The sequence below is a fragment of the Dipodomys spectabilis genome, unplaced genomic scaffold (genome assembly GCF_019054845.1).
Source record: "Dipodomys spectabilis isolate Male_0828 unplaced genomic scaffold, ASM1905484v1 ptg000108l, whole genome shotgun sequence".
NCBI lineage: Eukaryota > Metazoa > Chordata > Mammalia > Rodentia > Heteromyidae > Dipodomys > Dipodomys spectabilis.
In genome coordinates, this window is record NW_024870785.1 from 13,600,661 (window position 1) to 13,614,856 (window position 14,196).

The 14,196-nt window shown below is 39.8% G+C and overlaps 1 protein-coding gene across 8 annotated transcripts in view; it reads left to right on the plus strand.

Moving 5' to 3' along the window:
* Positions 1-14,196, plus strand: part of Tcf12 (transcription factor 12) — a 275,333-nt gene that overhangs the window by 230,307 nt on the left and 30,830 nt on the right. For all 8 annotated transcript variants that reach the window (XM_042687436.1, XM_042687437.1, XM_042687439.1 and 5 more), the window contains 2 exons: positions 514-578; positions 9,350-9,428. In XM_042687436.1, coding sequence (XP_042543370.1) covers positions 514-578; positions 9,350-9,428 — 144 coding nt within the window. The remainder of the gene's footprint in view (positions 1-513; positions 579-9,349; positions 9,429-14,196) is intronic.

Genomic DNA, 14,196 nt, shown 5'->3' on the forward strand with positions numbered 1-14,196 from the left:
ACAAAACCAGCCCCAGGCAAGAAAGTTTGTAAGAGTCTTGATTTCCAGTGAACCACCACAAAGCTGGAAGTTAGAGCTGTGACTCAAGTGGTAGAGTAGTGCTAGCCTTGAGCTAAAAACATTCAGATCCCGCTAGGCGCTGGTGGCTCACACCTGTAATCCTAGCTACTCACAAGGCTGAGCTCTGAGGATTGAGGTTCAAAGCTAGCCAGGCAGGAGAGTCCACAAGACTCTTATCTCCAGTTAACCACCAGAAAACCACAGGTGGCTCTGTGCCTCAAGTGATAGAGCGCTAGCTTTGAGCTTTAAGACTAGTTCAAGCCCCACCACTGAGGGAAAAAACCTCAGATCCTGAGTTTAAGCCCTAAGACTAGCACCACAAAACAAAACAAAACAAAACATCCCATACAGAGTATTTCCAACTTTACTACCATCAAAAGAATGGAAAATGCTTTTTGAGAAAATGTTCTCCAGCTAAAATTCTTCATTCGTTTCCCTCCTTGACATGTCCAGGAACCAGAGGGAATGCTGCTGGAAGCTCACAGACAGGTGATGCACTTGGAAAGGCTTTGGCATCTGTGAGTATTTATTTTACATATTCTATGCTAGTGACTGCAGTGATTAGATTTTTATGGCAATAAAAGGTAACAAAGAATGTAGTTATAACTAGCCATTTCATTACACATTTAGAGCTCTTCTCAGTTTATATTGATACAGAAGGTTCAATTAATTCATGAGATGGTTTTTCCATCTCATACCTTTCTGACTTAAATTTAAGTATATCTGTCTATTTCTAGTGGGCATAGACAGGTAGAAAGAAGAGAAATTTGGACCTTTTAAAATCTAAAGCAAAAAATTGCTGAGGTCAATCATTAAGTCCCATGTATTTATTTTAAATATGTACTTAGTCACCCATTAAAATAAATCACAAGTCTGTTATTTTGATTCAGAGAATTAAATCACTTTATCAGTGTTTTTTTTAAAAAGGGAAAATCAATCAGCTGCAGATTCTTCATTCAAAACTTAGGAACAGAAAGCCTTACATGAAAAAACTAGGTTCATTTAATAACTCAGACTAGCTGGGCGCTGGTGGCTCACGCCTGTAATCCTAGCTACTCAGGAGGCTGAGATCTGAGGATCCCAGTTCAAAGCCAGCCCAGGAAGGAAAAGTCCGTAAGACTCTTACCTCCAGTAAACCACTAGAAAATCAGAAGTGGCACTATGGTTCAAGCGGTGGAGTGCTCACCTTGAGCTGAAGAGCTGAGTGATAGCACCCAAGCCCAGACTTCAAGCCCCACGACCAAAAAACAAAAAACCTGAGGCTAAAACAAATTAAACTGATAAAACTTTTTCAAAGGAATCTCTATATTCTTTTTCAAACTAGCTTATTAGGACATTAATGGGAAAGATGTTGCATTTTAATATGACTCTTAAAACATTGCAATTAAAGTCTTTTCTTTTGCAATGCTAGAACTAGAGGGAAGAATATCAGAAATCTACAAAGATTTCCAAATCTAATGATTCAGGAGCCTTCTCTTGTGCACTTGGTGAAATTTCACTGTAGCTTGCTTTTCTTCTTCTAAGCAGTATTCCTCTTCAAAATTCCCAAAATGTTATCATATGTTTTCTGTGTAACATAATTGGCTCTGTCAAACATATTGCTGTTGTGGGAAGGTAGAACACTTTAGGAACTTTCAGTTGCTACCTAAGTAGTAGAGAAGAACTCTTGAGCACATAGATAGATAGATAGACAGACAGACAGACAGACAGACAGATAGATGGGCTGGGAAGGTGGCTCAGTGGTAGAGCGCTTGCCTTGCATGCCTGAGGCCCTGGGTTCGATTCCTCAGCACCACATAAGCCAAAAAAAAAAACAACTTCAGGGGGCTGGGAAGTTCGCTCAGTGGTAGAATGTTTGCATCTCATGCATGAGGCCCTTGGTTTGATTCCTCGGCACCACAAAAGCAGAAAAAAGCCAGAAGTAGCAATGTGGCTCAAGTGGGTAGGGCGCTAGCCTTGAGCTGAAGAGCTGAGGAACAGTACCTGGGCCCAGAGTTCAGCCCCCACAACTGACAAAAAAAAAAAAGATAGATAGATAGATAGATATTGTTGGGGTAAGCAAATCTTTCTCTACAGCTAAATGCAAGCTAGAGAAATGAAGCCAAATCAAATTTTTCTACTATATAGTGGAATCTCACACAAAATGGAGCTCAGTAATTGTTTTCTGAATTCAGTCTTAGAGTAAATGTAATAATGGCAGTGATAATCACAAAACCCACAAAAATCACAGTTATAACTTAAATGATTTCTAGGTGCTTGGCACTACTATACTAAGCATTTGCTTGCCCATTCTATCTAATCCTCAAGAAAACCCTGTCAGGTTAGTGTTATTATCCCCATATTTCAGGGGAAGAACTAAGGTTTAAGAGGTTAAGTAACTTGAGATCTGAAAGATTAGGTAGCTTGCCCCTGGGATCACAAAGCTAGTAAGAGTAGAGCTCATGTACATTATTAGAACTCTGTTCTAACTAGCCTCAGACTGCTTTCCGTGCAGGAAAAGCAGCGCTGCAGTGACTGTGTCTTACAGGAGTATGGAGGAAGTTTAAGGAGAACTGTCTCACTTTTTACTGAACTCAACCACCTGAAGAAAGCTATATATTTAGAAAATTATTGTTCTATATTGTTAAAAGATACCCAGATATTTGGCTCTCTGTGTTCCTTCTGCTGGTTCTGGAAGAATCCAGCAACACATTTCACATGTAAGAAGACAAGTAACATTTTTTACTTCTAATATTAGGCTATTTTTTTTTTTGAGGGTAGGTCATGGAGCTTGAACTCTGGGCTTGAGCGCTGTCCCTGTGCTCCTCAGCTCAAGGCAAGCGCTCTACCACTTGAGCCACTGTGCCACTTCCGGTTTTTGAATGGTTTATTGGAGATGAGAGTCTCACTGACTTTCCTGCCCCGGCTGGCTTTGAACCATGATCCTCAGATCTCAGACTCCTGAGTAGCTAGGATTACAGACGTGAGCCACTGGCGCCCGGCTATTAGGCTATTTTTAATATATGTTATCATATATTGGGGCTTGTTTTGTCACTGATTATTTACTTGAGGAAAACTAAATCTTGGCGTTTACAAATTTGTGGCATTCTCAGTGATCTTTTAATCTCATTTTTTGTTATCCTTAAAGTCCTTGAATACCGTCCCGTATTACAAACAGCATAGGAGCCAAATCAAGATGGCAATTGGGAAAGAAAATCCAAATTCACTGAGTGGAAACCAAGGAAGAAATGTTTAATCTAGTTAGTGGGTGGGCTCTAGTTGTCATGGAAACTCACTTCTGTCATCATCCTGTGTTGTTTCTAGGCAAGAACAGCCAGGTCATTCCATAAATCATTTCTGTCATAGCTGATGGTGATGCATTCCATCTGCTCCATCACTACATGCCATAGTCTACACAATTCAAATCCCTTCCTTCTGTCCATCTGCTCCCCCCACCAGACACCTCTCCAAACACAATCTTTCTCTAGCTTCCATTATAATGCACATTCACTCTAATACATGTTTAATGCTTGAAATGTACTCTGAAACAAATGTTACTTTGGAGTTAGGAAGGATTAGAAGAGGTGAGTAGAAGGAAACTTACAAGGGTTACTTTTGAGAGTCTGACATACATATCAGAATTTTACATTAAGTATTAAATATCTTTGGGATTGGTGACCCTGACTATTCCAAAATTTATAAGTTGTTTAGAATGTGACATTTTTAATATAGCATCTAGTTTGAGTTAGAGATACATTATGCAGTTGTCATTTGAAGTTAATTCTAGTTCATCAGTTGTCTGATGTGTGTCTTTGAAGGTCTTTCATGTGTGAAACATGGTGTAGGGTACAACCTTTGTTCTTCAGTTTAGGTATTAAAGAGCACGCAGAATACTGTGGTTAAACATGTGAGGCCTGATAATGCATCTGCAAAGGTTCCTTTATTTTAGGTTTAAGCCTGGATAATTGTAGTCTTAATCTCAGGATATCAAGAAAGAGAATTGTACATGAAAGTATTTACACAAAGTTCCCAAAGCCCTATGGATTATGCATTAGTTTAGATAATAAACTAGGGTAGACAGAAGGAAAGGAAAATCTGTGTATTCGTGCCATTTCTAATGTGTTTCCCTGAACATTTGCCAGACAATAGCCCTTTAAGATTGTGCCCATGGAGAGTTATATAGAGGAAGAAACATCTGGTTTATCTCAGTGCCTAATACCATATCAAAACACTTGGTCTTTAATTTAGAGGAGATCAAACAAGAGGACTGTTTAACTTTGTTGATTATATCAGACTTCTTTGTGATAATTTATGTTTTGATTTCTACCTCAGAGAGAGTGAGAGGGACAGAAAGAGGGAGGAGAGATTTTTAATCTGGATGGTTAAATGGTCTGTAGTCTACAACAAAAGAAGAAAATTCCGGGAAGTTGACGTTTAAAAGTAATTCATGAAATAAGTTTCTTTGTTCCTTAGACTCAATAACATTAGCATAATAAAGATTAACTGAAATGTGCACTGTAGTGTTTAAAAAATTGGGCTCCTAGTTCCAGGGTTAGGCATGGGAGCTTTCCATTGTTTCTTTTTTTGTCTGAGGCCCTTTTCATTAGCCTCTAGCTTTATTGGCACCCTGCTGATTGGAATGGACCATGACTGATAGGAGGAGGAGTCTCATTTGTTGCCCTAAAATGAGGCATATTACCGTGTTAGCCTGGCAGAAGGTATTGGGAGTTATTCATCACTGGTCATTTAACAGTGGGAGGATCAGGGACTGCATGCGGAATGAGTTCTTACTTTGTGTTTATGCTCTAGACACTAAATCCTCCCACCCCCATTTTTAAGTGACTGACTTTTTTTCTTCTTGTTTTCCCTTCAAAACACCAATGTTTGAGTCCAGAAAAACCTGAAAAGCAATGTATTTTGGGTTTAAAATGCTATTAGCCAAAAAAAAAATGTGTAGAGCTTAGAATTTAACATAACAAAAATTTTTATAGAAAAAAAATTGTGATTTGGTAATAAAATAAACCTTCAAAGATGAAGTTTTATGAGATTATCCGTGATCCCCAGACTGTTACCATACTCTTTCCTCTCCCTGTCCTCACGTTCTTTTTATGAAACAAAGATAGGGGCTAGGAATGTGGCTTAGTGACACAGTGCTTGCCTAGCATGCATGAGGCCCTGGGTTTGATTCCTCAGTACCACATAAATGAAAAGAAGAAGGAGGAGGAGGAAAAAGAGGAATAATTATAATTATATTTTTAAAAAGAAAATAAAGGGATGAAGGAAGAGTCCTATAACATACCCAGGAGAGCAGGAAAAGAATGATGATAAAGTAGAACCAGCAAATGTATGGGTAAATGGTAAAAATAGTTTTATTGCCTGGGTACTGGTGGCTCATGCCTATAATCTTAGTTACTCAGGAATCTGAGATTTGAGGAACCTGGTTGGAGCAGAAAAGTACTTGAGGCTCCCATCTCCATTTAACCAGTGAAAAGTCAGAAGTAGAGCTGTGGCCCAACTGGTAGAATACCAGCTTTAGGTGGGAAGTCAAGTGAAAGCAGAGTCCCTGAGTTCCCAGTATTTATTGGCACCGAAAGAAAAAACAAAAACAAGAAAAAACAAACAGGCTTTTATTGTACCAATGGAGGCACTTCTTTTGGGGGGGAGGGGAATACCCAAAATTGTATGCCACAAAATTTACAATTATACATTTGCAGTAATTTTTTTCTCAAATGCTTATACCTATTTACCTATAGGATTGGAATATTATGCTGTCATATATGAATCTGAAGTACAACCTCTTCTTTGACATAAAGGAGCTATCAGTCCTTGACAGGCTTCCAGATTGCTTAACTGAAGGGCAAAGTAGTCAAGAACTATAAGTGGTGGTTGTGCATCTATACCTTCAACAGCCCCATTGCTACCTAATGATGTGATATGAATAACCTAGTACACTAACACTAATGTCCACCTTGCCTTGTAATTGTTCTTGAAGCTTATGCAATAAAACTGATTTGAAATGAAGTCATCTATATAGCAGTCTTTACCCTCTTTGATATTTCTAATTACTGGCCTCCATTACTACATATTGAGATAAGTATTACCATTTACCATAAATGCTACCTGTATTTGAGCAAACTTTAAGAGTGGTTTTTTTAATCACTCAATATTTTAGTTTTTAATAGTGAATATATACTTGTGTAACACAGTGGCCGGTAATGATAGATTCATTGTTGAACTGTATAAGGGTCCTTTCTTTGAAGAATTTACAGTCAAGAAAAGAAGATAAGACAGATGTGCAAGCAGTGATAGCGTAGAGCACAATGTAGAGCAAGGGGTGAAAGAGAAATTCCAGTTATTCTGAGTGTAGGGGAGGTGACATTTGAGCTAAGCTTTGATACAGCATAAAATCACATCAGCGAGAGGTTAAGAAACAGACATTTGTGTTCAGAAAATGAAAAAAAAACCTGTGGCAGTAATAGAATATAGATGGATTATAAAGTAAAAAGATTTTTGTGATTAGATTATGGAAGATATAAAATGTTTTCCCTTTTATTCAGCAGGAAACTAGAAGAAGGATTTGATTGTTTAAATCTGTTCAAGGTCAATAGCTCAATCATTTGAGATGAAACAGTAAAAATATACGTGTGTGTATTTATATAAGTACATATATGTAGATGTATATATACATACACATGCACTTAAGTAGTCCATCCCCCGATGTCTACATGTGATACAGCAGAGAGAATGCTATGTCCTTTCCAGAAGCAGAATTGTAGGTCCTACTATTTTCAGAGGGAAGGGAAGAGGGACAGGGAAACCAAGAAGGAAAGAATGTACTGCTAAACTAAGTATAGGAACAGAAGAGCAGAGATGAGAAGGGCCAGAAGCTTTGGGTGTGGCTGCACAGTTTGGGTGTGGGTGTTCTCTCTTCAGCCTGAGCTGAAGGAGAGTTTGTCCAATGGAATCCAACAACCCATGTTAGCAATACCAATTCCGAATCTACACGAAGAACAGTTTTATCAAGAGATCAGGAACAGGTGAAGAAAAAGAAAACTGCAACTAGAATTGTAGGAGAATAACAGAGAGATGGAACATAGGTAAAGACATCTGACAACTGAAAATTTACCAGATGGAATTTCCAAGTGAAGGTGGTGAGACTCATTTTACTGCAAGTATCAGCACTGTTGTGAGATCAAAGCAGTGAACAAGACAACGTCCTTGCTTGTCTGGAGCTTAACATTTTCCTAGTGGAAAGGGCAAGAGACAATTAGTGGTTAGGAATATAATGTAAGCACTATGAAGAAAACAAAAGCTGGAGGGCATGACAGAAGCAATGCTATTCTCCAGTGCTTCTGTGCTATTAATTCTACAGAAGAGGATTAAAAATTGAGTGGGTTGATTTATGATTATGATCACAGTTTTGCATGGAATAGAAGTTTTTCCTCATTTCTCACCACCAATGTTGTCAGCCCCTCCCTCATCAATATTATATTCAAAGCATGTTTCATAAAAGTTACCATCAGTTCTCAGGGAAGTAAAAATAGAGGACCATTGAACATAAGATGCGGTGTCTCACACCTGTCATCCTACCTACTCAGGAAGCTGAAATCTGAGGATCACAGTTCAAGCCAGCCCTGGTAGGAAAATCCATGAGACTATTTCGAGTCAATCACCAGAAAACTGGAAGTGCTGCTGCAGCTCAAAGTGGTAGAGAGCTAGCCTTGAGCAAAAAAAAGCTCAGAGACAGCACGGAGGCCCTAAGTTGAAGCCCCATGACCAACCAAAAAGAGAGAGATTTCTGATGTTAAAGTGATAGTTGTGATGTGTTATTGTTGAAGTTTGGTGGCCTGGCATAATTTACTTACCTGGTTGAAACAAAACAGTTTATGTACTTTGTGTGTGAGAGAGAGAAAGAGAGAGATTAAGAACCAAATTGAAACATATAGCTAATTTTCATTTATGTCCTATGTATTTTTTGTAAGAATGGAACCCAGGACTTTGTGCGTGCTCTGCAAATGCTCTACCACAAACTATGTTCTTACCTGTTGGTTTTTTTTGAGATAGGGTCTCACTCAGACTGGCCAGTAACTCCCTATGTAGCCCAGGCTACCTTGGACCTTGAAATCTCCTGCCTCTGGAGTGTCCACCATACCCAGCCCTTTTTGAGAGGTTGAAAGGATATTTTAAGAATATGTTCTTTGGTGGATTTTTGTATATATGCTTTTCACTTGGAGAAAAGTGAACTCAGGACCTCATATTTCCTACTCTTAAGCCATGCCTCCAGCCCTTTCTGCTTTAATTATTTTGGGAAGAGGGTCTCAGGTTTTTGCCTGGACAGACCTGGACTCCAGTCCTCCTATTTACACCTCCTGCATAGTTGCAGTGACAGGTGCATGACACCACACCCAACTATTGGTTGAGATGGGGCCTCCTTAACTTATTGCTGGCCTCAGACACCTGATCTTCGCCTCCCAGGTACTTGAGATTGAGGTCATGAGCCAGGCTCATTTTTACTTTTTGGTTTTTATTGGCATATAGTAATTCCTTAAACAGGTTTCATTGTGATGTTCATACATGCATATGATGTGCTTTGATCAAATTCACACCCTCTGTTACTCTTTCTTATCCTTTCCTTGTTTTGATCATTTCATCACCCCACCCCACATCAGAATTTTCTTTTAAAAGTTGATAGACAAGTATGGTGACACACACTTGTAAGCTAGTCATCTCAGCAGGAGAATCACAGGTTCAAGGCCAGAGCTGTATAGTAAGTTCAAGATGACATATTGATACTCTTACACTTAAAAAAAAAAAGAAAAGAAAGTTTTATGAGGTGATTATTGTTAAAGAATGCCACTTATTTAAGTGAGTATATTTGGAAAAGATTGTTTAATTATCAAATAGTTTAACTTTATAGTCACATTTTGCCTTATTTTGTATTGCTTTGAGACTAGGTCTGACTATATCGCCCAAACTTGCCTCGTACCTCAGTGCTGAGATTATAAGTGTGTACCACTACATCTGTTCTTGCTGCTTTGTTCTTCTGCTCTAATCATTAGAAACTTACAATCCAATTACGATTTAAAAAACATTGTATTCCTCTCACTTGCATATATGTGATACTTTTTATCCTAGTTTGAAAACTGAGGCTGCTTAGCCTTTACTAATAAAACAGTCTTGAAATGGGTGAACAGCCTTTTCACTATGTGTCTTAGAGTAAGGACTTAGATTATGAAACCAGCTCCACGTGAATGCATTTGTATGTTTCTGTTGTCTCATATTGATGACGTTTGTCTCATTTTCTGGTTAGATTTATTCTCCTGACCATACCAGCAGTAGTTTTCCATCAAACCCATCAACACCAGTGGGATCGCCTTCACCTCTCACAGGTAGGCTCTCTTTCCTTCATAGCTTGTATTCTTCTCCTTGAAATATTTCAGGGTCTTATTTTTTTTTTTTTTTCAATAAAACCCAATAAAATTTTATGAAAAAAAGTAATTTTAATTTTAATGGTAAGAAAACATCTAAACAGCCGGGCGCTGGTGGCTCACGCCTGTAATCCTAGCTACTCAGGAGGCTGAGATCTGAGGATCGCGGTTCAAAGCCAGCCCGGGCAGGAGAGACCGTGAGACTCCTATCTCCAATAAAACCACCAGAAAACCGGAAGTGGCGCTGTGGCTCAAGTGGTAGAGCGCTCGCCTTGAGCTGAAGAGCTGAGGGACAGCGCCCAGGCCCAGAGTTCAAGCCCCACGACCGACAAAAAAAAAAAAAAAGAAAAAAAGAAAACATCTAAACAGAAGCTTCCAAAGGAGAATATTGAAATATTTGCTAGTTTAATAAATAATGTTATGCATATCTTCCTTGATTCTTAAAATACTTGGCGACAATTTCCAACAACAGTTGTTTTAACAGAATAATAATAAAGCTAGGCAGTCCAGATGAAGGTAAAATACGGAATAAATAATATAGAATAGAAACAAAGTGATCCATGTAGAAATTCAAGGGCTGGGGAGATAGCTCAAAGTGGAGCCTGTGCTTAGACTACATGAGGCCCTGCCTTCAGCCCCCCATCTGAAAAACACAGCAGCTTGACGGTTTCTGTAAGATCATCTTTTCTACTTTTTTAAGTCAAACTAGATTGTTTTTTCACATATATATACACACATATACATATATATATATATAATCTTGGTAATGGTATAGTTTTTTTCTAAGAAAATGAACTGTCTTAACGTGAATGATTACATTAGTGGAGATACCTATATGATTCCAATTTCTTTACTTTCCCTTGATTTTTTTTTTTTTTTTTACATTAGTTTTGACAAGTTTTGGATACTATCCAGTACTCTGATTTTGTTGAGGAACAATTATTATAAGTGGATTTTTTTTCCTTATTACTAGGAATAACTAAAAGATACACAAATTGTATGCTTACCTTTAAGCTGTCATTTAAAAATTGACATGTTTTCTAAGCAATGTTTGGAGAAAATAAAAAAAGACATTATTACATAACTGAATAAACTTGGCATATTCCTCCAGTGACAGGCCCACGTGTTTTTGGTTTTGTGGTCATTATTAAGCCGTGTAGTATTGTGCAGAAGTTCTGGAAGTCAGGACTCTGCGAAGGCAGGGCCCTTGCTATCACCTGTGTGTGCCTTATGTATTGGCCTTGTGACTCTAAAGACGCTTTCCAGTATGATGATGAACTACTGGCAGCTGCTTTCAGCTATTAGCAGGTTCTGCCACTTTCTCAGACACTGTGGCTTCAGCTGTCTAGTAAAAGTTGAACAGCTGTTCCCACATAGACAAGGCTATGAAAGAACCATTGACTTAAAGTTGTTGTTTAACAGTACTGAAATTACAGGAAGAATGATTTAACTGTTAGCCCTGCTCACCCCCTCGGCCCATGTTTACTACAATTATCAAGGTCATCTTTCTTTTTATTTTTTATATATTTTTAAACTTTTTCCCCTACTATCTCTTCCCTACCCAACACCCCTCAACTTCTCCCCATCCCCCAAGCTCTAAAGTTCATTTCCAACATAGCGTCTTGTACATCTCATTGTTATAATTGATATAGTTTGGTTTTTTGTGTTTTGGGGTTTTTTTGTTGTTGTTGTTGTTTTTGGTTGGTCCAGGGGCCTGTACTCTGGGCCTGGGTGCTGTCCCTCAGCTCTTCAGCTCGAGGCTAGCACTCTACCCCTTGAGCCACAGCCCCACTTCCGGCTTTTTCTGCTTATTTGGTGCTGAGGAATCAAATCCAGGGCACAAGCACTATACCCCAGAGCCACCTTCCCAGCCCTCGAGATCATCTTTGTCATTGCCATTGCACCTTTCTCTGCTGAGGTATCCATCTGCCCTTACTGTCATCTCCCCCCCACCCCCCACCCAGTAGGAAGCAACTGAAGTTCCCTCTGATTTCAGTTCCTCAAGGAGGAAGGCTTTAGTGGAGCTCAGCATCTATGAAGAGCCACCAGTAAAATGGAAAAATCAGACGGTTTTCAAAAGAGTAAAAAACAACAACTATATAATCTCACATTTCTGCTAGGCGGTGGTGACTAACAGCTACAAATTCTAGCTACTCTACTCAGGAGGCTGAGATCTGAGGATTATGGTTCAGAGCCAGCCCTAACAATAAATTTGTGAGACTCTTCAATTAATCACAGGTAGTCGTGCTGTTGCTCAGGTCGTAGAATGCTAGCTTTGAGCAAAAGGAGCTTAGGGATAGTGCCCAGGACCAGCAAAAACAAAATAGACAAACAAACAAAAAAATCCTCCACATTTCCTCCTCCATTGTTATTTAATGTTGTATTATTTTTCCCCAGTAATTCAGTTGATCGGTGAGAATTTAGATGTCTAAATTACATGATGAGATATTAATAGGTCTCTTCCAATTCAGTATAATTGAAGAAAGATACCTTTGCCTACTTCTGCTGAAACATCATGTCAAAGACTGATTTTATAGAGGTTTATTTCTCCTGTGTCTAGTACTGTTCTATGTGTCTCTCATACTTGTGTACACACACACACACACAAACTATGGCAGAATAGAGAGAGAGAAAAGAAAGTACTATATGCTAAAAGTGCAGTGGCATGTTGTTGACAGCCGTGTGGATAGGTAGGTGTCTGCATTTGCCCTATTCCTTAAGCCTGAGCATCAGTGACACTCAGCACAAACTTTGTGACGAAAGACACCCAGGCTGAGCCATTTAAGCAGCTTCCAAGGGCTTAAGTCCACCTCATTCTCCTTGGGAACTTTACAAGCCTAGAGAATACACTTCTGGAGAGCACTTAGGAGGAAGTTTGTAAGGTACTGTACCAGTTAAGATGCTTTAGGGTGAAAAAAACAACTTATTCCACTGGCTTGAATAATTCAGCATTTTATCTTGTATCACCAGAAGCCCATAGAAGGCAAGGAGTTGACCCTGTATGACAGAGTTCCTGTTCTACTTCTTAGCAACTCTGTATAAGGCTGGTGGCAAAGCAACAGTTGGAGGTTCCACGTGAAGCTATAACAGTCCAATAGAAAGGAAAGGACTGTCATATTCCTCATCTCTTCAGAAACCTTTTCTAGAAGTCTCTTGAATAGATTTCTCTTCTTGTGTCATTGACCACCTCTGGGTCTAATGCAGTTGCTTATGACGGAAATGGAACTGCCATGTTTATCGTAGGTGATGAGAATATCCCCAGGACCAGGAATAAAATTACTCTCTGATGGCTCAGGCCAGGAAAGAACTCACTCACCATCTCATGTGAACCAAGTCAGGATTCTGGAAGCAATGTCAAATAGAGGAATGGCCATGTCTCATGCCTACTTCTATTATCATTTAGGGAAAATACAGCCTTTGTGTTAGAGTACACTGAGTAAAGAAGCTTGGAAGGCAGACAAGCAAGGCCATCTTTGTCTTCCTTTACCTTCTTCTGGAAAATAAATGAATAACAAGCTTGTGATCATAGTGCTCAGTAGCACTCCTCAGAGAATTCACAGTAAGAATTAAGTCCTCAGATTGAGCTGGTTTAATCATCGAAATACTTTGAAAAATAGAGCACTCCAGGGCTGGGAAGGTGGCTCAGTGGTAGAGCGCTTGCCTTGCATGCATGAGGCCCTGGGTTCAATTCCTCAGCACCACATAAGCAAAATTTTTAAAAAGCCGGAAGTGGCGCTGTGGCTCAAGTGGTAGAGCGCTAGCCTTGAGCTGAAGAGCTGAGGGACAGTGCCCAGGCCTAGAGTTCAGGCCCCACGACCGGACCCAAAAAAAAAAAAAAATAGAGCACTCCATGCTACTTTAAGAATTAGAATCTCTGCCAGGTGCCAGTGGCTCACGCCTGTAATCCTAGCTACTCGGGAGGCTGAGATCTGAGGATCACAGTACAAAGCCAGCCCAGGCAAGAAAGTCCATGAAACTCTTATTTCCAGTAAACCCCCAATAAACTGGAAGTGGCACTGTGGTTCAAGTGGTAGAACGCTAGCCTTGAGCTCAAGAGCTGAGGGACAATGCCCAGGCCCAGACTTCAAGAATCATGACCGATGAGAGAGAGAGAGGAGAGAGGGAGAATTAGAATTTCCTACCCCTTCCAGGCATGGGGAAATCTCATGAAAGTTTGACTCTAGGGTGAGATTACAAAGAGAACAGCTAACAATAAGAAAATAGCGAGAGGGATGGGAAGGTGGCTCAATGGTAGAGTGCTTGCCTTGCATGCATGAGGCCCTGGGTTCAATTCCTCAGCACCACATGAGGGACAGCGCCCAGGCCCAGAGTTCAGGCCCACAATTGACCCAAAAAAAAAAAATAGGGAGGGGCTGGTAATGTGGCTTGATGGTAGTGTGCTTGCCTAACATGCATGAAGCCCTGGGTTTGATTCCTCAGTACCACATAAACAGAAAAGGCCAGAAGTGGTTCTGGGTTCTGGGGCTCAAGTGGTAGAGTGCTAGCCTTGAGCAAAAGCAGCTCAGGAACAGTGCCCAGGCCCTGAGTTTGCCCCAGGACTGGCAAAAAAAAATATGGAGCCAAGTGTGTTAGTGCGAATTCATTATCCAGTACCAGGCAAGCTGAGGTAGGAGGATTAGAGTTTAAGTTCCATCTTGGTGTGTATAGCAAGCAGAAAAGGGAAGGCGGAAGAAAAAGGGAAAGAAGGACAATAAATAATCCTCTTAGC